The sequence below is a fragment of the Bos grunniens genome, chromosome 3 (assembly GCF_055505025.1).
Source record: "Bos grunniens cultivar Pamir isolate PY7600 chromosome 3, Bosgru_T2T1.0, whole genome shotgun sequence".
Taxonomy (NCBI): Eukaryota; Metazoa; Chordata; class Mammalia; order Artiodactyla; family Bovidae; genus Bos; species Bos grunniens.
In genome coordinates this window covers 25,617,260-25,641,646 of record NC_141167.1, presented here as the reverse complement: position 1 = coordinate 25,641,646, position 24,387 = coordinate 25,617,260, and the positions used below count along the sequence as shown (strand labels likewise).

At 38.1% G+C, this 24,387-nt stretch overlaps 1 protein-coding gene across 2 annotated transcripts in view; it reads left to right on the top strand.

Moving 5' to 3' along the window:
- Positions 1–24,387, top strand: part of FAF1 (Fas associated factor 1) — a 497,001-nt gene that overhangs the window by 411,943 nt on the left and 60,671 nt on the right. The window contains exons 16-17 of one of the 2 annotated variants that reach the window (XM_086387547.1): positions 22,350–22,430; positions 23,990–24,067. In XM_086387547.1, the coding sequence (XP_086243673.1) occupies positions 22,350–22,430; positions 23,990–24,067 (159 nt within the window). Of the gene's footprint in view, positions 1–9,075; positions 9,755–22,349; positions 22,431–23,989; positions 24,068–24,387 lie in introns of those variants that run through there. The other variant, XM_086387559.1, reaches the window with a different exon arrangement.

Below are 24,387 nucleotides of genomic sequence, written 5' to 3'. Positions count from 1 at the left end.
TAAAGCTGAGTTACATTCACATTAAATATGCAGGGGGTAAACTGAAGCAGTTCTCTTATCAAGATTAGGGAGAATCAGTGGACTGACCCAAGAATAGGTCAGACACTCAGAGATTCCCAAATATCATGTTCACTTGAGCAGGATAAAAACGTTTGTCTTGACCATGGAATAATGCTCACTGTTAAAAAGTTATATCCACACCCTGTTTATTTACATTTGTTGCTCTTAAAGTGCCTACTGACAGATCTGTTCATTCATGCTTGACACCTCAGTGTAGAAGTTAATAATTTGTCATTTGTGAAGCTAATGTAAAGAGATTTATGACTCAACATTGGCATTACAATTCAACACACCTGTTCAGAGCCAGCCCATCACATTTTTCCTTCCTTTGCCTGAGGTGGAGACTTCTTCATGGATTACAGTAACACTTTTTGACAAGCTTAGACTGGGTGGAGCTGCCTTGTAATGACAGAAGACAATTGATGATATCTCAGTAATGCATTCTTTTTTGATTTGGGCTGTCAACATTTATTACTATAAAGGCACTAATTTTTAAACAACTGGCCCAACCTGTCCAGTTTTTGTTTTTAGTAGCAGTAGAGTCTAACAAAGTATGTTTATTTTTGTAGTTATTCAATATTAGCTAGCTTTGGGGGAAGTATATCTAGTTATTATATTTTCTTTTATGTACCATTGTTTTCAAAGTAGCTATCTTAGTGTTCTCTAAGTAAAAATTAAAGCCTTCTACTACTTCCAAAGTCTTTCTCAAGTGGCTATTAAGATTTTCCCAGTGTCATAAGCCTGACAGGCACCAGAAAGATTCAAAAGATTCAGAAGAAACTGTTCATATCTTAAAGTGAAAGTGAAGTCGCTCAGTCGTGTCCGACTCTTTGCGACCCCATGGACTGTAGCCTACCAGGCTTCTCCTCCATGAGATTCTCCAGGCAAGAATACTGGAGTGGATTATCATTTCCTTCTCCAGGGGATCTTCCCGACCCAGGGATCGAACCCGGGTATCCCGCATTGGAGGCAGACACTTTAATTAACCTCTGAGCCACCAGGGAAGCCCATTCATATCTTAAATGATACCTAAATCCCTATCTTTAGAGATAGTCATATCCTTCACAAATTGTTCTTTCCCACTAGGAAATATATGGCTGTGTTTGTAAGAAGGAATTTAGGGGCTGAAAGTACATGTGCATTCTTCCTTTACCTTGAAGTATTATGCTACAAGATTGAGGGCCAATCACTGTTTGTTTTTGGAGAGGTTTTAAAAATAAAATCATGAGGGACAGTACTTTCCTTTAAGGGACTTAGTTCCTACAGTTGGAAAGCTAAAGCACATCCTTACAAAAGTAAACAGTTTGTTATATGACCTGAAAGAATTCAGAAGGAGTGAAATGTGTAATCACAAGAGACTTCTCTAAAGATGTGAGATTGGATCTGGAACTGGAAAGGACAAAGCAGTTTGCATGTTCAGAAATAAAAGGAGAGAGCATTACAATTTGGAGAAAGTATGACCAAAGGAATAGTGTAAAGAAGTTGAAGGCATGTTAGTCAGGTTTAGATAAAACAGAGAATTTGTGTAGAAAGAATAGCAGGAGGGAAAATTAAATTGCCTACCATTAGTATTTTCAACGAGTCACCTTTGCCTTTCAAAATTACTTTTCTCTGATTTTTGTGCCTCTCCTGGGGGAGAATACTTTTCTTACAGTTATAAATTTGCCTTAACTCCAGTTAGACTATTCAGTTACTTCTACCAGCAAACAATAATTATGGTATAGTATGTAAAACAGCAGTGACAATAAGTAATAAGTACATAATATAGAGGGCTTCCCAGGTGGCATTAGTGGTAAAGAACCCGCCTGCCAATGCAGGAGATATAAGCAGTGTGGGTTCAATCCCTGTGTTGGGAAGATCCCCTGGAGGAGGGCATGGAACCCACTCCAGTATTCTTGGCTGAAGTATCCCATGGGCAGAGGATCCTGGTGGACTACAGTCCAGAGGGTTGCAAAGAGTCAGATACAACTGAAGCAACTTTGCTTGCACACACACACACACACACACACACACACACACAAAGTGCAGAGGTGACACAAAGAATTCTCAGAGGCAGAAACATTTGAATCTTAAAACATGACGTGTAGATGTTCACCAGGTAAACCACCATTAATTCATTACTTTGGCCGCTAAATCAACACATTTTATTAAGGACCTGCTATAGACCCACATTTGTGCCAAGCACCAGTAGATATAAGGATGACAAAATCCTTTAGATGTTTGGTGACATGTTGGCAAAAAGATACCAGTATAATTATATAATTCCAAGATGGAGATAGATGTAGAATGTTAAATCTGCCTGTCAGGGAAAGTTCTTTTAAGTTGAAACTTTAAAAAAAGGAAAAAGCAACACTGTAGCAGGTAGACTTATAGGGCAGTGTCTTCCAGAAGAAGGGTACTTTTCTAGTAGATGGCTAGATCAGAAGACTACATCATCAGCCAGAAGAGACACACATTATAAGTAAATGAGGGCTGCTTGGTTAATTGGGCAGAATGATTCTAATTTCAGATTAAATATGTCACTCTAACAACAGTCATACACCTCCCATTTCCTATTATACTCATCTTGTCTTTGCAGACCATTTTTACCATAAAGTACGCTAGCAGTCAGAGAAGGCAATGGCACCCCACTCCAGTACTCTTGCCTGGAAAATCCCATGGATGGAGGAGCCTGGTAGGCTGCAATCCATGGGGTCGCTGAGGGTCAGACACGACTGAGCGACTTCACTTTCACTTTTCACTTTCATGCATTGGAGAAGGAAATGGCAACCCACTCCATTGTTCTTGCCTGGAGAATCCCTGCTGTCTATGGGGTCGCACAGAGTCGGACACGACTGAAGTGACTTAGCAGCAGCACGCTAAGAGTAGATACCACAAAGATAAATGGTCCTCTGCACTCCACACTTCTAAATTTTTGTTGTTTGGGGTGTGTGTGTGTGTGTGTTCATGTCTGGACATATGTAGAAAAATAGCCTAGGAAAAAAGTTAGCAGATTAGAGAAAACTATTTTAATAGAGGATTTGCTTTTGGAATTCCCAGTTGTACCCATTTTTGGGGGGGCTTCCCTGGTAGCTCAGCTGGTAAAGAATCTGCCTGCAATGCAGGAGACCCCAGTTTGATTCCTGGGTTGGGAAGATCTGTAGGAGAAGGGATAGGCTACCCACTCCAGTATTCTTGGGCTTCCCTTGGGGCTCAGCTGGCAAAGAATCTGCCTGCAGTGCCAGAGACCTGGGTTTGATCCCTGGGTTGGGAAGATCCCCTGGAGAAGGGAACAGCTACGCACTGCAGTATTCTGACCTGGAGAATTCCATGGACTGTATAGTCCATGGGTTTGCAAAGAGTCAGACATGACTTAGCAACTTTCACACATTGTCTTATTGAAGCAATTCACTGTTTATGTGCTAAAATACTCATCACTGCTTTGTATAGCTTTGGGAACTTGGACTAGGGCTGCTTATTACCCATAAGTTAAAGAGAGAATACTGAGATGCCTGATGAAGAACAACTAGAACTCTCATTGTTCCTGGGAATACAAGATGGTTCTGCCATTCAGAAAAATAGTTGGTGATGGTTTCCCAGGAAGTTAAACATATACTTAACATATGACCCAGCAGTCTTATCCCTGGGTATTTATTAACCCTAGAAAAATGAAAACTTATGTTAACAGCAAAACTGCACATGTTCATAAAAGCTCTATTCATAATTGTCAGAGCTGAAACAAATAGGACCTTCATTATCCTTCAGTTCACCTCAGTGGGTGAGTGAATAAATATACTGCTTGCATCCATGCTGTGGAATACTACTCAGAAACTTAAAAAATAAAAATGAAAACTGCTAATATGTACAGCAATGTGGATGTATTACAAAGGCATTCTGCTTAGTGTGAAAAAAAAAGGTTACGTATTGTAGAGTTCCATTTTATATTTTTACAAAAACAAAACTCTAGGGACAGGGAACCAATCAGTTGTTGCTGAGAATTAGGACTCAAAAGCAAGGATGACAACAAAGGGTTAGCATCAGGGATATTTGTGGGATGATGCAGCTGTTCTGTATCCTATTTCAGTGGTGGTTAAAATCTATACATGTGTTAAAATTCATAGGAACATACATTAAAAATAATTATTTTACTTTATGTTCATATAAAGTTCCATGCAGCCTGAATTCAAGCCCTAGCTCTGCCATTTAGCAGTTGTATAATCTTGAGAAAACTCTTTCAGTCCCTTTGTGCCTCAGTTTCCTCAATTAGTAGTTGGTAGTTACTTGTTAGGATTAAATCAGTTGATACATGTAAAGTATTTGGATTGGTACCTGGTATCTAGTAAGTACTTTTGAAATATTTTCAATAATAATATATAAACTGAATTTTGAAGAACAAGTAGGAAATAATCATTTGGATTAAGGAAGAAGTACATTGAAAAAATGTGGAAATGTGTTACAGCTTGGAGATTATCAAATGACTTGAGACAAGTGAGAAATGTAAAGTAGTTCTGTAAGACAAGAAGGAGATATTAGTAGAGGGAAGGGGAAAGTTGTTGTTGTTCAGTCACTCAGTTGTGTCCAACTCTTTGCAACCCCTTGGATTGTAACACACCAGGCTTCCCTGTCCTTCACCATCTCCAGGAGCTTGCTCAAACTCATGTCCATTGAGTTGGTGATGCCATCCAACCATCTCATCCTCTGTCGTCCCCTTCTCCTTCTGCCTTCAATCTTTCCCAGCATCAGGGTCTTTTCTAATAAGTCAGTCCTTCACACCAGGTGGCAAAAGTATTGCAGCTTCAGCATCAGTCCTTCCAATGACAATATTCAGGACTGATTTCCTTTAGGATTGACTGATTTGATCTCTTTGCAGTCCAAGCGACTCTCAAGAGTCTTCCCCAGCACCACAGTTCAAAAGCATCAGTTCTTCTGCGCTCAGCTTTCTTTATAGTCCAACTCTCACATCCATACATGACTACTGGAAAAACCATAGCTTTGACTAGACAGATCTTTGCTGGCAGAGTCATGTCTCTGCTTTTTAATGCGCTGTCTAGGTTGGTCATAGTTTTTCTTCCAAGGAGCAAGTGTCTTGACCAGTACACCACGGATCCCAGGACAGTTGTAGTCAGTGCCCCTGACCCAGCAGCTACTGTTGACCCATGCCTCCGCCAGCGACTCCAGACACTCACAGGAGAAGAAGAGCACATGTCCTTCTACTCCACCATCTTGTACCAAACTGATCACATGGATCACAGCCTTGTCTAACTCAGTGGAACTATGGGCCATGCAGTATAGGGCCACCCAAGACAGATGGGTCATGGTGGAGAGTTCTAACAAAACGTGGTTCACTGGAGAAGGGAGTAGCAAACCACTTAAACATTCTTGCCTTGAGAACCCCATAAACAGCATGAACAGTGTGAAAAGAGAAAAGAAGAGGCTAAACATATGCTTTAGCCTTTTATGCTGTGCTGTAGCATTTGAACCTTAAACTGTGGGCAGAGTGAGTATTCATCTCTTCTTTTAAGCAGGAAGTTGACCTAATTAGATTTGTTATTTAGGAAATTAATTCTGATGTCTATGCTATTTGCTAATTATTTTGTTCAAATCTTTATGATAGTACTTACTTTGGAGTTATAATTTTATCATTTTTTTCTTTTTGAGTTGCAGTGCTTTTCAAAATGTGATCCTGAGCACATGTTTGTTAACAGTACAGACTTTTTAGTTTCCATGCTAGACCTACTGAATCAGCTGGGCCAGAGAATCTGGGTCTTTACAAGTTTAACAAGTGGTTCCTGTATATCTTAAAATTTGAGGACCATTAGTTTAGTGGAAAGAATATAGGCTTTACAAATTGATAGAAAGACCTAAATATTAAAGCCAATTCAGTCCCATACAAGCTAGACACTACAGGCTAATTATGTAACCAAGTCAAGTCTTGGTTTTCCCATAGTGAAGTGGAAGTAATAATTGTAGTAGTGTGAGGATGAAAAGAAACAACATATAAAATGACTAATCCATAATAGGCCCTCATATTGCCTTCCTTTCCAATCTTATACATCTGTTTCCAGCAACTAGTGAGAGAAGGAAATAACTTCTTACTGTTTCCATTTCCTAATACAAAGCTTAACATATAGTAGAAGAGCATAAATGATTTACAAATGTGTAAGTGAAATGACTGGATAAATGAATTTTATAGGAAGGGACTGGAAGTTAGGAGATCTACTAAGAGGCCAATGCCATAGTCGCAAGAGATGACCAGGGCCTGAACTGAGGCATCATGCTTGGAAAATATGCAGGTTTCATCCCAGGTTACCAAGCAGGTAGGTAGATTCTCTGGATTGTTTTAGCTTAACATGAACCCTCTCTTTAACAAGTTGTCCCACTTCCTCTAAAGCAGACTCTGAGACGCAGTTCATCGTTTGAAATCCTGCCACTAAAGAAATTAGCAAACCAGTCTTAAATCCAGCTTTTCAACTCACTCCCACATACCACTTCTATCCAGATGAAAAAGAATCTTTTCTAAACATCTCCGCCGGAAATTCCAGAGACTGACATTCTAGCAAAGCAGGACAGACAGTCTTAGTTAGGACTTGGAAGTTACTTTCTATTTGTGAATTCATCTCTGTTTTCATAGTCCTATGATAAGACTATGATATAAATACGAGATACAACTATCTTGAAATTTCTCTGCTTAAAACTTTAGATAACTGGATTTTTAAAAATAACCAATAAGTCTAACATTTAGGCTCTGCCCTTGATATAATAGGTACCAAACTTATTGTTTCAGGAACCTGAAAGAATGTCAAGTGTCAGGTTAGCCATAATCATTTCACTGTTTCTGAGCTGTCATTGATGATTTTACAAGCAATTCAGCTTAACAAGTCTAAATTTATAATGCACGTCTGTGGGTTCAAAGTGTTCATTCATTATTCCATTTTTAAGTTTCTACAAAGTAATAGGTACTGCTGGAGATTAGAACCAGGGATTTAGAGATAAATAAGGAAAAGTCTCTTCAGTTTGTTTAGAGTCTGAAGAGAGAAATAGACAAGTAAATAGATGATGACAACTCTACAGGATAATACAAGGCTGGAGGTACACATCCATTCTATACCATCTTGCTCTTCTCTGTGGAGAGTCCATTGGTAATGAAGTGAGCTAAACCTGTATCTGTTTTTCCTGCTTCATTCATTCAGCAAGTGAAAATAGTTTATTCCCATAAAATCATACCGTAACCATTCCTGTACTGATTCAAGAATGATATTTGCAATGTTTGGAAGGAAGAAAATTTAGAGAGGGAGAAACATGATAAGTGTGTTGGTTGAAGAGGGGTGAAATGACAGAAAGAACTGTAAATGAGAACGAGTGGCCTACATTTTAATAAGCTAAGTGTCCCTGGGAAAATCAGTTAAACTTTCTTAGTCTGTTTCCTCTTCTCTAAATGGGGATCGAAGTCCCTTCCTGGCCAGCCTAATTATTGTAAGTATCACATGTGAAAGTGGTTTGTAAACCTTGAAATATAAGACTTTAAAGGATTAAAAATTTTAGATAAAGATATAGGCAGGGGGATATTTATTAATACTATGTTTTCCTTTGCAAATACTTAGTTAATGGTCACTTTGATTAACAAGGAAATGAGAGCTTTTTACAGAATGGAAATCAGTGATAAATTAGGCCTAGTGCCAAGAAATTCATTCTTACCACAGAGTAAATGAGGCCTTCTAAGTCATTCCTAATTCTTTTAACAAACTGATCATTCCTTCCAGTCTGGAGTCTTAGTCCATTTCAGAGCACTATCCTACATGTATTCTATTCAATCCTCACAGCCTGGGTCTCTTAGAAGTAGAGCAAACTTAGGGATCTGTCCTGGGCCTCCATATTAAAAACCTCCCTCCTTTGCAGCTTAAAATGTGATTATATAAAGGCAGACGAAGCACCTGTAAAATAAGCAAAGTAGTTTCACCAAATAGGAAAAATATATAGAGACAGAGAGATACCTTTTTGGAATTTATTATTTCAGAAAAATCAAAGTTGTCTTAAGAAAAATTACAATTTTGTCAGACTTCTGAACACAGTTTAATATTGCCTCTAAATTACATGGGCTGTATATCTCGCTTCAGACCTCTAATGTTCTTTTTTTTGGCCCTGGGATCCTTGCCAGAGCCCTGGTACTCAGACAGTGACTAGAGTAGGGCACAGCATTCAGCTACGGGACAGTGGGAAGATGCTTCAGAGACCTGAGGCTCGTGTCTATATAATCATTTATGAACGTTCCCCTGTTTATCCTCTTCTACCATTGCCAATATATTTGCTGAAAAATGATGCTGTTAATGAGGGATGATTTGCCCCACATCCTCCCTAGGAAGTCCTTGGGAAAAACTCAGAGGAATATAACTGTTTGGCCTACGGTTATACATTAGTTATTACAAGGAAGAGAACTAATATTATTAAGGTGATGATGATAGTGATGATTATTAGGGTAACATTTATCAAATGCCCACTATGCTAGGTGATAGGTATTCATCATTTAATTTCCTCCTTCCAGCAATCCAACCAGGAGGTGTTTTTCCAATTTTAGAGAGAAAATTGATAAGTGTTGAAAGAGGTCAAGGAACTTGCCCAAGGACACAGAAATTAAGTGGCCAACCTAAAATTCAAACCGAACTAAAATATCTGTGTTTGAAGCTGTATTTTTTCCCTGTACTGCGCTGCCATCAATATGAAACAAGGATTAGAATCCAAGTTGGCTGGAAGACGAATGCCCTGGCCACAGTACACTGAGAAGCCGATGCTACCCAGTCAGTACTTCTTTTGAATGCTAACTTAAGACATCTTTTCAAGTAGTGCCCTCATCATTTACACTTGACATGAAGAAAAATTAAAATCTTCGTCCATTTTACACATAGAGAGCTTTGTCACTATTTAGTTCTTGGCTCTGTAATTTGATATGTGGGGGGGTGTGCAGTGGCTAGGCAAAATTCAGATAACAGAAAATGAACCATTTTAAAGCACACAATTCACTGGCATTTTGTACATTCACAGTGTTGTGCACCTATTACATCTATCTGTAAACGTGCTAAGTTGCTTCAGTCATGTCTGACTCTCTGTGACCCTGTGGGCTATAACCTGCCAGGCTCTTCTGTCCATGGGATTCTCCAGGTAAGAATACTGGAGTGGATAGCCATTCCCTTCTCCAGGGAATTTTCCAAACCCAGGGATCGAACCCAGGTTTCCCATATTGCAGGTGGATTCTTTACCATCTGAACCACCAGGGAAGCCCTATGGTAGCAAGAGGAAAGTAAAATAAGAGCATTTAGACTTTTGCCACTTTTGAGGTCACAAGACAGTTCCTGGAGAAGATACCTTAGGTCTCTTCCTCTTTTTATCTGTATAGTCATCTCTTTTCTTTCCTCCTTCCCTTAATATATCTGAGGATTCAATAAAATAATAATTAGAAGAATGTCTGGCATATACTAAGCATCCACTGGATGTTTACTATTACTGTCTATCAAATGCCAACATGGTAGTGTTCACGTATGCTGGAAATTCAGAAATTAATAGGACGGTATTCCTGTCCTCTAAATGCTTGGTCCACTGAGTGAGAGGCATGTGTAAATATATAATTATAATAATACAGTGCGAATAGAACACAAAAGTGAAGCCATTCAACCCAGGGTGAAGTACCTGTGAATGCCTAGACATTTACATTGGGCCAGAAAGATAAGTGTGATTTTGCCAAAGGAGGAGTTATGAAGCATATTCCAGGCTGAGGATAAAGGATAGGCAAAGGCAGAGAAGGATGCAGTGAGATGCAGTTCAGGGTGCAGTGAGAGGGCTAGAGCATAGGGTATGCGGAAGGGGAAAGTGGGTAATGAAGCTATTGATAAAGTAATTGAGGGCTCCTGTGCTAGGAAGTTAAGACTATCCTGAGGGTGTGGGAAAGTCATTGAAGGTTAGGAAAAAGGAGTATTATACTGTGATTTATATTGTAGAAAGGTAAGTCTTTGATATTGTGCTTTGAACAGTAAAAATTTGATAACAGCCATACATAACTACAAAATCTCCATAGAAATAGCTTTCCAAAATCATTTGTCCCTTTCTTTTAGATGAAATTTAAAACACTTTCTAAAAGTAGGGCTAGTTTAACAACTACTAGTTTAGTTTACCATCTTTCTCTTTCCTACAATACCTGGCTCAGTGTATTACTCATACCCTATGTTCAACAGAGTCATTGCCTGAAACTAAGCCAAGATACCAAATGGTACAGAACAAAAGTTCTATACCTAAGCCTCTAAGACAGATGATTTGCCCCCTAAATGTGTCTGGAGTTAGAAATCATTCCTCCACTTTTCCTAGATACCTGAAAACCTATCCAAGTATGTAATTCTCTTTCATTCTTACATTTAATACAGTTATTTTTATCTGTGATCCACCTTCAAGACCTTTTATTATTAGTCCTTGTAATAGGCTGCTGTAAGACCTTTGACTTTAAACCTTTCATACTGATGTCAGAGCTAGTTTTTGGCTTCTAATTTTTTGTGTGTGATAAGCAAATTAGTTATTCTTTCCATCTGACCTTTTCCTGAAGCTTTCCCTAGACTTATGAATTTAAAATTTCATTAGGGTTTTATTCTCAACTTACTAAAAGTTATAAAGGCTGAAACCAACATTTATAATGATTTTAAAGGGTTGGCACACATTTTCTGCCAAGAGTCGAATAGTAAATATTTTCAACTTTGGGAGCTGTATACTCTTTGTCACAACTACTCAACTGTGCCTTTGCAGCACAGAAGTAGCCATAGACAGTTCATGAGCAAATAGGCATGGCTGTGTTCCACTAAAAATTGTATTTACAAAAACAAGCCACAGGCCAGCTTTGGCCCAAAGACCACAGTTTGCTGACTTGTGGTTGAAAGTAGCCTTCCTCCTTCTTATCTGTCTGCCTTCAGGAAGGAATGGCCACAGACTATAATATTTAGATTTTTTCAAAGACTGTTACATCATCATCTCTGTTTTACATGTGCATGCACACACATGCACCAAAAAAAATCTCCAGAGCATTTAGCTGGACTTTCCATGTAACAGGGCTGCCATACTGGAAAGGAAATATGTTTGTCTCTCTCCCTTTCTCGAGAGTTTATGTTCTCAGTAGACAGGTAGGAGAAATCTATGTGTCCATTTGGGAACCTATTATAGGACTCTGTTCAGAAGCATAGGTCTTGTCTCCCAGACTTATTGACTGCTGAAGAATTAGGTCCTGGTCCTAGTGTTTAACCATTCTGCACTAGTATAGATAAACTTTCTCCATTTATGGTTTTTCTAAAGGCAGAAGTAACATCACAACCACTTGTCACTTAAGCAATATATGTTACTTTTAAATAAAGCTTCTTAAGCTTTGCTTTCTAAATTTAAATATGCATAGTAATTACCTGAATCGTATGGTAGGTATATGCTTCATTTTTTAAGAAAGTGCCAAAGTGTTTTCCAAAGTGGTTGTACCATTTTACTTTTCTACCAGCACTATGTAAGAGTTCCAGTGGCTCCAGTTTGTATGTCAATATTTGGTATAACTAGTCTCTTTTAATTCTAGATATTCTAATATGTTTTTGGTGGTTCCTCATTGTAGTTTTGATTTACATTTTCCCGATGACTAATGAGGTCAAGCCCCTTTTCATGTGATTACTTGCTACCCATATCTTTTTAATAAAAAGTTTGTAAATCTTTTGCCTATTTTTAAAATTGTGTTCTTTGTTTTGTATTAAATGAGTTTTTTATAAGCTCTAGATACAAGTCCTTTATTTGATACGTAATTTTCAAAGATTTTTCTTCCAACTTGTGGCTTAATTTTCATTATCATTTTCAATTGTCTTTAGTACTGCAGAAGATTTTAGTTTTGATGAAATTCAATTTAGAATTTTTTCTTTTATTCTGTTTTTGCATCATATCTAAGAAATATTGACTAACCAAGGTCACTGTTTTCTCCTATGTTTCTTCTAAAAACATTATACCTTTAGATTGTATGCTTAGGTCTGTGATCCATCTGAGTTAAATTTCATATTTAGTATAAAGTAGGGACTGAAGGGTTTTTTTGTTTTTCTTGGAGGTAAAAGAATATATAGATATTCAGTACTTCTGGCACTATTTGCTAAATTACCTTTGCTTGTGCAGGTATATATCTAGACTCCATTCTACATTCTATTTTATTATTCTTTTGTCTGTCTTATACTAATACCACACACAATTACTTTAGCTTTATAATGAATCTTGAGATCAAGTAGTATAAGTCCTCTAGTGTTCTTCTTTTCATTGTTGTTTTGGCTGTTCTAAGTCCTGTGCATTTCCATATGAGTTTTATAATCAGTTTGTGAACTTCTTTAAAAAAAATAATACTCCTTGTATTTTTATTAGTGTTGCATTGAATCTAATTTAGAGAAAATTGACATATAAAACATTTATCCTTTTAATCCATAAAAAGGTTATATGTCTCCATTTAGGTTGTCTTTAATTTCTCTCAGAATGTTTTACTTTTTCAGTGTACATATTTTTTTCAAAGTTATTCCTAAGTATTTCATGGAAATGGCAACCCACTCCAGTGTTCTTGCCTGGAGAATCCCAGGGACGGGGGAGCCTGGTGGGCTGCCGTCTATGGGGTCACACAGAGTCAGACATGACTGAAGGGACTTAGCAGCAGCAGTAGCAGCAGCATGCTATTATAAGTGGCATCTTAAAAATTTTAAGTTCTGATTATTTGTTGTTAGTGTATAGAGGTACAGTTGCTTATTGTATGTCAATTTTATATCCTGCATTGTGACCAAAATCACTTATTAGTTTTAATAGTTTTTTGGTAGAATCCACAGTATTTTCCAGATCCCTAATCATTTTATCTGTAAGAGTTTTTCTTCTTCCTTTGCATTCTTGATGTATTTTATTTCTTTTTCTTGCCTTCGATTTGAAAATCAGTCATTGTGTTCAACATTGAATCATCTCAATGGATGCAGAAAAAGCATTAGACAAAAGTTAATCCATTCCCGATAGAAACTTTTAGTAAATAGGAATAGATTAGAACATGATAAAGGGCATCTATTAAACCTGTCAGCTAATGTTTTGCTTACTGGTGAAAGACTGAATATTTTCCTGTTAAGATTAGGAAAGAGGCAGGGATGCCTGTTCCTATCACTTCTACTCACCACCACCAAACTGGAGATTCTAGCCAATCTAATAAATGATAACTCACCCTTCCCCCCGCCTCCCCTCTAATATTTCTTTTCTCTGAATCTGCCTATTCTGAGTACCTTATGTAAGCGGAAACAAAATATTTGTCTTTTTGTGTCTGGCTTCTTAGTATAATGTCTTTTAAAGCTTATCTGTATTATAGTATGTATTAGAACTTTGTTCCTTTCTATGGCTGAATAATATTCCATTGTATATATACGACATTTTGTTTATTCATTTGTCCACTGATGAGTACTTGGGTTCTTTCCACCTTGTGGCTATTGTGAATAATGCTACTATGAATATGTATTTATTGACCATTTATATATCTTCTTTAGAGAAACATCTAATTCAAATCCTTGGCCTATTTTTGGATTGGATTGTTTGCTCTTTTTGTTGTTGTTGAGTTATAGGAGTTCTGTATGTTAAAATCTTACTAAGTATATGATTTGCAAATATTTTCTTACTTTCTGTAGATTGTCTTTCACTCTCTTTATAATGTCCTTTGATGTACAAAAGTTTTTAATTTTGGTGAAATCTGACATATCTATAAAGGACAGAAATGCTTTGGACCTAACAGAAGCAGAAGATATTAAGAAGAGGTGGCAAGAATACACAGAGGAACTGTACAAAAAAGATGTTCACGACCCAGATAATCACGATGGTGTGATCACTCACCTAGAGCCAGACATCCTGGAATGTGAAGTCAAGTGGGCCTTAGGAAGCATCACTACAAACAAAGCTAGTGGAGGTGATGGGATTCCAGTTGAGCTATTTCAAATCCTGAAAGATGATGCTGTGAAAGTGCTGCACTCAATATGCCAGCACATTTGGAAAACTCAGCAGTGGCCACAGGACTGGAAAAGGTCAGTTTTCATTCCAATCCCAAAGAAAGGCAATGCCAAAGAATGCTCAAACTACCGCACAATTGCACTCATATCACACGCTAGTAAAGTAATGCTCAAAATTCTCCAAGGTAGGCTTCAGCAATACGTGAACCGCGAACTTCCAGATGTTCAAGCTGGTTTTAAAAAAGGCAGAGGAACCAGAGATCAAATTGCCAACATCCGCTGGATCATGGAAAAAACAAGAGAGTTCCAGAAAAACATCTATTTCTGCTTTATTGACTATGCCAAGGCTTTTGACTGTGTGGATCACAATAAACTGTGGAAAATTCTGAAAGAGATGGGAATACCAGACCACTTGACCTGCCTCTTGAGAAACCTATATGCAAGTCAGGAAGCAACAGTTAGAACTGGACATGTAACAACAGACTGGTTCCAAATAGGAAAAGGAGTACGTCAAGGCTGTATATTGTCACCCTGGTTATTTAACTTATATGCAGAGTACATCATGAGAAATGCTGGGCTGGAAGAAGCACAAGCTGGAATCAAGATTGCTGGGAGAAATATCAATAACCTCAGATATCTAGATGACACCACCCTTATGGCAGAAAGTGAAGAGGAACTAAAAAGCCTCTTGATGAAAGTGAAAGAGGAGAGTGAAAAAGTTGGCTTAAAGCTCAGCATTCAGAAAACAAAGATCATGGCATCTGGTCCCATCACTTCATGGCATGTAGATGGGGAAACAGTGTCAGACTTTATTTTTTTGGGCTCCAAAAAAATGGAGGTGATGACTGCAGCCATGAAATTAAAAGATGCTTACTCCTTGGAAGGAAAGTTTTGACCAATCTAGATAGCATATTGAAAAGCAGAGACATTACTTTGCCAACAAAGGTCCGTCTAGTCAAGGCTTTGGTTTTTCCAGTGGTCATGTATGGATGTGAGAGTTGGACTGTGAAGAACACCGAAGAATTGATGCTTTTGAACTGTGGTGTTGGAGAAGACTTTTGAGAGTCCCTTGGACTGCAAGGAGATCCAACCAGTCCATCCTAAAGGAGATCGGTCCTGGGTGTTCATTAGAAGGACTGATGCTGAAGCTGAAACTCCATTACTTTGGCCACCTCATGTGAAGGGTTGACTCATTGGAAAAGACCCTGATGCTGGGAGGGATTGGGGGCAAGAGGAGAAGGGGACGACAGAGGATGAGATGGCTGGATGGCATCACCAACTCGATGGACATGAGTTTGGGTAAACTCCGGGAGTTGGTGATGGACAAGGAGGCCTGGCGTGCTGCAATTCATGGGGTCACAGAGTCGGAAACGACTGAACGACTGAACTGAACTGAACTGACATATCTATTTTTACTTTTTAATGCCTGAGCTTTGTGTCATACTAAAGGAATCATTGCCTAATCCAAAGCAATTAAAATTTTTACCTTTATTTTCTAAGAGTTTTATAATTTTGACTTCTTAATTTTAGATCTTTTATTCATTTTTAGTTGCTGTTTTTATATGTGGTGTAAAGTGGTAATTCAATCTCATTCTTTCCCATATGGAAATCCAGCTTCCCCAAACCATTTGTTGAGAAAACTCACCTGTCTCCATTGAATGGTCTTGGCATTCCTATATGAGAGTTTATTCCTGGGCTCTCTGTTCTATTGCATTGATTTAGACCAGATGGTTTTGGTTACTTTAACTTTGTAGTAAGTTTTGAAAGTGTGAGTTGTCAAAATTGTTCTCCTTTTTCTTTTCTTTCTTTCTTTCCTTTTTTTTTTTTTTTTTAACTATTTAGAGTCTCTGAGTTTTCATGTGAATTTAGAATGGATTTTTTATTTCTGTAACAAATGCTGTTGAGATACACTCAGTTGTTCCTTATAGAGATTTAAATAGTAAAGGGACAGTGTCTATTAAGTTACACATGAAATGCCCATTTTCAATTCTCCTCATTCCTTTGGGTAGATCCAGATTTCTGACTAGACTTATTTTCCTTCTCCTTAAAGGACTTCCTTTAACTTTTATTGTAGTACATATGATAGTAGTTAATTCAGCTTCTGTATATATTTGAAAAAGTCTTCATTTCACCTTCAATTTTTAAGATATTTTTACCGGGTATAGAATTCTAAGTTAACAAGTTTTGTTGTTGCTTTCTCTCAGTGCTTTAAAGATGTTTCTTCACTGTCTTCTCATTTGCACTGTTTTAGATGAAAAGTCTGATCTCATCTTTATTTTTTTCTCTATATATATTATGTCTTTTCTCTGATAGATTTTAAGAATTTTTGTTTTAATATTAGTTTTATGCAGTTTGGTTATGATGTGCCTTGGTGTAGCTTTCTTCATTTTTATTTTGTCTCATGTTCATTTATATTCTTGGATCTGTGGCTTTATAGTTATCAAATTCAAAAAAATTTTGGCCATTATTTCTTAAAATAGTTTTTCTTACCCTATTCCCTGCACCTATTTCCACCCTCCAGTTACACTTTTGTTAGATTACCAAAAGTTATCCCATAGATAACTTTTCCAACTTGCTACCTTGCTTTGGTGCAAAATAAAATCTTCTGGTTCCAACTGGGCCTCTAGGTTACCAAGATGGATAATCTACCTGTCAGGTTCCATATTACCTCACTCTTTACAGTGCTGATATTTAATTTCCTCTTTGTTTCTGGTACTTAGGAATTCTCCTTTGTCCTTTCTTTCTCACATGCTAAGCAATACTTTTTAACATTTTTGCTATATTTTATCTACTATTTCTAAGTATTTATATTGAAAGAATTTCACACTATCTTGGTCTATATCGCCTCAGGGACAGACCAGGATCATTTCCTTATTATCAAAGACCTACTTACTAAGGTACATTTTGACCTGGGCATTCAGAGGAACAAATAAATACCATATGTATATATGTATGTGGGTATTAGTGTATACAGTTGGTTATTATTTGAAACCAGCCTAATCACTATAGCTTGCTTCAATTTGAGAATATGAAATTTTGCATTCGTTCTTGAGAATTAATTGATGATTACTAACTTTAAACAAGGAGGAGTAACAAGTTGCACTTAAATTCCATGTCTGGTTCATTTCCTCATTTAAGAATCATTTGATAGCTCATAAAATGTGTTCATTGTTTTTGAAGTGAAGTGAAGTGGAGTCACTCAGTCGTATCCAACTCTTTGCGACCCCATGGACTGTAGCCCACCAGGCTCCTTGGTCCATGGGATTTTCCAGGCGTGAATACTGAAGTGGATTGCCATTCCCTTCTCCAGGGGATCTTCCCGACCCAGAGATCGAACCCAGCTCTCCCACATTGTAAGCAGACACTTTACTGTCTAATGGACATTATTTTTGATGAGTTGTAGAGACATCTAATTCAGTGGTCACTGTTTCAGAGATATAAAACTCTACTGAGCAACCCAGAGAGCCACAGTGGAAAAAAGGTCTAGGCTTTCAGAAGGAAAAGACTGGGTTTGAATTTGAATTCTAGCACTTCTTTGCAAGTAATTATACTACTCAGAAAAAATATGCTTATGTAAAAAAAATCACTAGTCTAAAGAATACTTAGAAGTTCAAGAACTTCAGATGTAAAACTGGTGAGCACTGATAATTCCACTCATTCATCTACCAAATGTGTATCGAATGCTTGCTATGTATAAGATAGTAGCCTAGATGCTATAGAATATATAGAGTCCTTTCCCTTAGGGAGTTTACAGCTCAAGTAGGGAGTAGTGCAGAGAAGGCAATGGCAACCCACTCCAGTACTCTTGCCTTGAAAGTCCTATGGACGGACAAGCCTGGTGGGCTGTAGTCCAGGGGGTCATGAAGAGTCGGACACGAATGAGCAACTTCACTTTCACTTTTCACTTTCATGCATCGGAGAAGGAAATGGCAACCCACTCCAGTGTTCCTGCCTGGAGAATCCCAGGGACGGGGGAGCCTGGTGGGCTGCCGTCTATGGGGTCACACAGAGTTGGACACGACTGAAGCGACTTAGCAGCAGCAGGAAGTAGTGAGACAGATACACAGATGAGTGTGGCACAAAGCAGCATGAGAGCAGTGACAAGTATGCTACAGGTGAAAGGCTCCAGTAGAGGTTACTGCTTAGTTCTGAGCAATCCAGCTTCTCATTTTCCTATAACAGGAAGTATTTTTATACTAAGTAGTCCAAGCCATAGATCAGGCAGCACCTGAAACCTGTTCCTAAACCAGATCATCCAGCTGTTCTACCTCCACCTAAGCAGCAGTGTATTTCTAATCACTTTGTCTGATGCATCCCCTGAGATTTAGCAAGGGGCACCTCTGCAAGGACAGTATTTGTAGGACACAGAAGTTCCAAGAGGCACAGGTTATGTAAACAAACTTATACATGAACTGTTAACCACAGTACCTGGAATTGTCCTAAAAGTTTGATCATAATATGGGCTTCCCAGGTGATTCAGTGGTAAAGAATCTCCTTGCCAATGCAAAAGATGCGGGTTCAATCTCTGATCTGGGAAGATTCTCTGGAGAAGAAAATGGCAACCCACTCCAGTATTCTTGCCTGAAAAAACCCCATGTAGAGAGGAGCCTGGCAGGCTATAGTCCAAGGGATCGTAATGAGTCAGACACAGCTTAGCAACTGCACAACAGCAGCAACATAGGATAATGGGGGGAAAGGCTAAGCAACATTCTCTATAGCCCCAAATTTGGAATGACTGTGAGTAGGACAGTTGGAGAGGCAAGTATAAAATCTACAAGACAGGGGGAAAAAATGGATGATAGTCAATCACAAGCAACTACCAAACATGCAAGGATCTATGACCATGATAGAATTTAGGAAAATTGACCCTGGGCCACATGCCTGAGCTGGTCCTTCTGTCTCCCTGTCTGATACTCAGGGACATCGTGAGTAAGGAAAGGAACATTGAATTACCAAGGGAGAGGAGAGGAGAATATTGCTGATTTGGATTCGAATCTGAGTTCTGCCACTAACTTAATGGTCATGTGTAAATTATTTATCCTTATGTGATTTCAGTTTCTTTTATCTGTATACTGGTCTCTTATATTTCTAAAAATATATGAAAAGCTGTTGGAATTTTGAGGGATACAGCCAATGGAACAAGATGTTTTCCAGGTGGTAAGAGTGACGTTATTTAAGAAACAAAAGGAAAATAATGCAAAACTTGAACACTGAACTTGTCACAGTAAATCAGTAGATACCCAAAATAATGATAAAGGTGATCCATGTATAATTATCTATGTCTTCCTCTATTAAACTGTGTCCTGCTTCTGTATTCTGTATTCCTGCTTCACACTGCTAGTGTGATGCCTAAAGTAAAATTGGTGCTTAAAAAATATTTGTAAGAAAGAAAGAAGGGCAGAGAAATAGAAAGGAGAAGAGGGGAGAGGGAAGGAAGAAAGTTAGCTGGCTTAGGAAGTCCTGTCACAACAGGTGCCACATTTTATGCCATGGATCCCTGTATTTAATGACCTTTCATATCTGCAACAGTCTGTTTTAAAACAGAGCTGTTCAACTAGAATACTTCTATCCTAGACTGTATTTGTGCTCATAGAGCTTTTAGAAGATCCCTTTGTGATGTGTACATAGTGTCGTAACAGGTCATTTCTGCCCAGCTAGTCAATTTTATTGACTCAGATGGAGCTGCTTTGTGAATGAGCTGTATCATTTTCCTCCCTAATTTTTACAGTAGACAATAAATGTTTTATGCCTGGAAAGGCAGTTCATTTATTCAACAGATGCTTGTTAAATGCCTCCCAAAAGTTAGGCATTGTGCAAAACACTTGTAATATAACGGTATGTAATATGGACAAGGTCCCTGCCTTTATGGTGCTTACAGTTGTCATGGGGGACTCTCACATTAAATAAACAATCACATGACAATACAATTGTTATAAATGTTTTTAAAGGGAAAGTACAGGATGTTACAAGAGAAATCTAAACTAATTTGCGGATGGGATCAAAAGTATGTTACAGTTAAAATTTTAAGCATCTTAAATATTTCCCTATTTGAAATATTAAAAGAGAACTCCCATAGGTTGTTGATAATATTAGGGATATCTAAATTTGGAAAGATAGACTTGTTTAGAAAGGCACAGAATCCTTAAAAATTCGATTCTTCAACTTAATAAATGACTGAAAAGGGAGACACTGTTTACCCAAGAATACACAGCTTGCTAATAGCATGGCTGGAACTTGAACACAGGTCTACTAATCTTCTCATTACCTCTCTCGGTGAAAAAATAAGATATTATACGTCAAATATAGATCAGCCATGGCCAAAAGAGCTATTAAGTGTCCACTCTGTACAAGCTTGTATATTGGGGGAGGGAGGTGCTTACAAAGTAATGAGTTAGGCAAATGTAAATATAAACAGAAATATACAAAATATGTCTCATCAGTCTGGTTTTACCTGGTCATAGTAAAACTGTAGTATGTAGACCAAAGTGGGAAATACCCGTTGGAATCAATGAAGATATTTTTAAAGGAATATGCTTCTATTTCTTTAAAATGAAAATACTAATAGCTAAGTACTAAGTCTCCAAGTAGAAGTTTTTACAACCTAGTTTTATTCATGTGTAATAATATTACATGGCTTGTAAATTATCCTGATTACTTTGCAATCTAAGTGACTCTCAGGTTAAACATTGTTCCTGATATTTTATTGTAACATTAAATTTCCCTGGCATACTTCATCATAGAGAGTATAGCAATTAACTTCAGGACGGCAGCATCTAATTCTTTATAATTTTTTATTTGAAAGACTAGGAATCAATGAAATGTTACTATTTATACCAGAGATTGTAGAGTTAATGGGATCATTGAAACCAAAAGGAGTATGAGACTTCAGGGAGAAGGCCAACCTTGAGTAGATATCACAGGGTGCACCTAAGACAGTGCTGAGCATATACTCAGCCTGAGTAAACATATATTGAATCAAGGAGACAAAAAGAAAGAATTAAGTTAAACCGTACTAAATATCCATTTTTATGGGTCAAAAGCCAGCAAATATTGGTGACTTTATATGATTCAACCTATCCTGCAAAATAACCATAAAAGGAAGCTCTACTCTAATGTCAACCAATGTGGGTATTTATTAAATTTAAGTACACGTATTGATAAATATGTCCCTGCTGGCTCAGTCGGTGAAGAATCTACCTGCAATGCAGGAGACCTGGGTTTGATACCTGGGTTGGGAAGATCCCCTGGAGGAGGGCATGGCAACCCACTCCAGTATTCTTGCCTGGAGAATCCCTAAGGACAGGGGAGCCTGGTGGACTGCAGTTCATGAGGTCACAAAGAGTTGGACACGACTGAGCGAATAAGCACAGCACAGCACCTTGATATATTGGCTATACTCCAGAATTTAACAAATAAATTCTGGTAGTTGAATTAACTTAATTTCATATAACATCACAGTTTAAATGTAGGCAGATGGCATAATCAGTTCTGACATTAAAAATATTCTAAAAGATCTTCAACTCAAATAACTTCTACATTATGTGCACTTCATGAGTGTGAATGTTATGGGGAAATACTTTCTCTGATGGCTCAGATGGTAAAGAATCCAGCTGCAATGCAGAAGAGCTGGGTTCGATCCCTGGGTCAGGAAGATCCCTGGAGGAGGACATGGCAACCCACTCCAGTATTCTTGCCTGGAGAATTCCATGGACAGAGAAGCCTGGTAGGCTGCAGTTCAGGGGATCACAAAGAGTCGTACATGACTGAGCGACTAAGCACAGCACAGCACAACCAAGCTTTAGCGGTGACACTTCAGCCTCTTTCTGTGCTGACCAGGGGATTACTTCCTAGTCTTTTTCTGTCCCCCAACCCTTAGGCCCAGTTCTGACAGTCTCCAAGTTTATCTTAGAAAAATCAGGAGAAAAAGAGAAAGGAACTAATCACTGAAAATGAACTAAATGTCAAGTACTTTTCTAGATATTAATAGTTTATATAATATGGTATTGAATTCTCACAACAACCCTATGAGACAAATGTTGTTTCTTTTTTATAGTTGAGGAAACTAAGACCTAGAGAACCTAAATAACTTACCCAAGGTCACACAATTTGTAAGTGGTGGCACTCAGCTTCAAACTTTTTATTTTCACTGTATACTGTGCTGTGCACCTTATTACTTGTTTATGCTGTATACTTTATAAGTGCCTTGTTAATTATAATAAATTTATACAGGGATAAGACAAGGGGATTATTGTTTTTTTCTTTAAAAAACAGTAATGTGGTAAAATGCATTGAATATTTTCCTTTCTTAATAAGGATGAACGAGAAGCCAGAGAAAATGTGAAGAGAGAACAAGATGAGGCCTATCGCCTTTCACTTGAGGCTGACAGAGCAAAGGTAGGTTTGGTCAAGGGACTTCTGGGATAAAGACATCAGTCCTAAATAGTCTTTGATTATTTAAGTGCCAGTCCTTTAATCATCTTGATCCATGAGAGGTGGCTTTGCCTTGGAGAAAGCTGGATTCAGTTAACAGAAAGAATATAATTCTGCCTCTGGTTCTTAAAGCATGGTCCATTTTGACAAGATATAGCTTTTTCAAGAATCATGAGAAATGAAGATACAAATGGGCCTAGTATTTACTTCATTTGTTCTTTAATCAGCCTATGGTGAAATTTAGCAATGTTTTAAAAACTCTTCAGGTGATTTTAATGTGCAGTCAGGGTTGAGAACCACTGGCTTATTTAGTGCTTTTGAGCACACACTTCCACAAGAGGAAAATGAATAAGCCACAGTTTCTTACCCTCGAAAGAAGGCTCACTGTGGTTGAGAGTAGATTAAGTTAAGAGCACAGATAGCTGGAACACTTGGGCAAGGATCGTAAATGTCATAAGGGAAGCCCTGAGTTCTGTAAGAGTTCAATGAACAGAATTTCCAGTGGAAAGCTTTTATGGACAGCCAAGAAGTGGGAATGTACTTGGAAGGGTTTCATAGAAGAGGCTGTTTATTCCAACCAGATAGAGAAAGAGAGATAAGAGAGGAATTAATATATGCTAGCAGGAAGGGCAGAAAGCAGGGGTTCATGACAGAGGCTGGCTTGATATTTGGGTACAGGAGAGGTTGGTGACTGTAGCCATGAAATGAAAAGACATGTGCTCCTTGGAAGAAAAGCTGTGACAAACCTAGACAGCGTATTAAAAACCAGAGACATTACTCTGCCAACAGAGATCCGTCTAGTCAAAGCTATGGTTTTTCCAGTAGTCATGTCTGGATGTGAGAGTTGGACCATAAGGAAAGCTGAGTGCTGAAGAACTGATACTTTTGAACTGTGGTGCTGGAGAAGACTGTTGAGAGTCCTTTGGATTGCAAGGAGATCAAACCAGTCAATCCTAAAGGAAATCAGTGCTAAATATTCATTGGAAGAACTGATGCTGAAGCTCCAATACTTTGGCCACCTGATGCAAAGAACTGACTCATTAGAAAAGACCCTGATGCTGGGGAAGATTGAAGGCAGGAGGAGAAGGGGATGACAGAGGATGAGATGATTGGATGGCATCACCAATTTGATGGACATGAGTTTGAGCAAGCTCCAGGACTTGGTGATGGACAGGGAAGCCCGGCATGCTGCAGTCCATGGGGTGGCAAAGAGTCTGACATGACCGACTGACTGAACTGAACTGAACTGAGGTAGCAGAAAAGACCAGAAAGGATGACCAGAGAAAGGCTCTAAAGGATCTTGAATGCTGCAATACCCAGAGCACCTAAACACAAGTTTAATAGGAACCTAAACATGATCCAAGACCTATGCTTTGTTGTTGCTTTAATTTCCATCTTTGTTCCAGAGAGAAACATTTTCATTACTATAGTGTACCTCTGGGCCATGCTGAGAATGGATTTTTTCTTTTTTTAAGTAGACCAGTGTTTATTGAGTGTTGAATTCCATTCTTTTTTATCAACAGAGGGAAGCTCATGAGAGAGAGATGGCAGAACAGTTTCGTTTGGAACAGATTCGAAAAGAACAAGAAGAAGAACGTGAGGTAGGGCATAATTTTTAGAAAAGTTATTAAAATGCTACGTCTATTTCCATTGCATTTGCTACTAAGGATGTTAATATGTCTTATAACTTAATTCTTTCCACTTTTCCCAGACTCATTTTAGTATGGAAAACTAACCTTTTTTTAAGAAGAATCATTCCTGATCTGTTATGTTTTTGAACTCTTAGAAAGCTTGACCTTGTACTAGATTCATGGTTTTCTATTCTTCTCAATTCCTCTCCCCTTTCCTGCCTGACAGATATTCCCATCCTTCCTAAATATTGTCTCACCCCACAAAGACTGTATTTTCTCCCCTTTTCCCA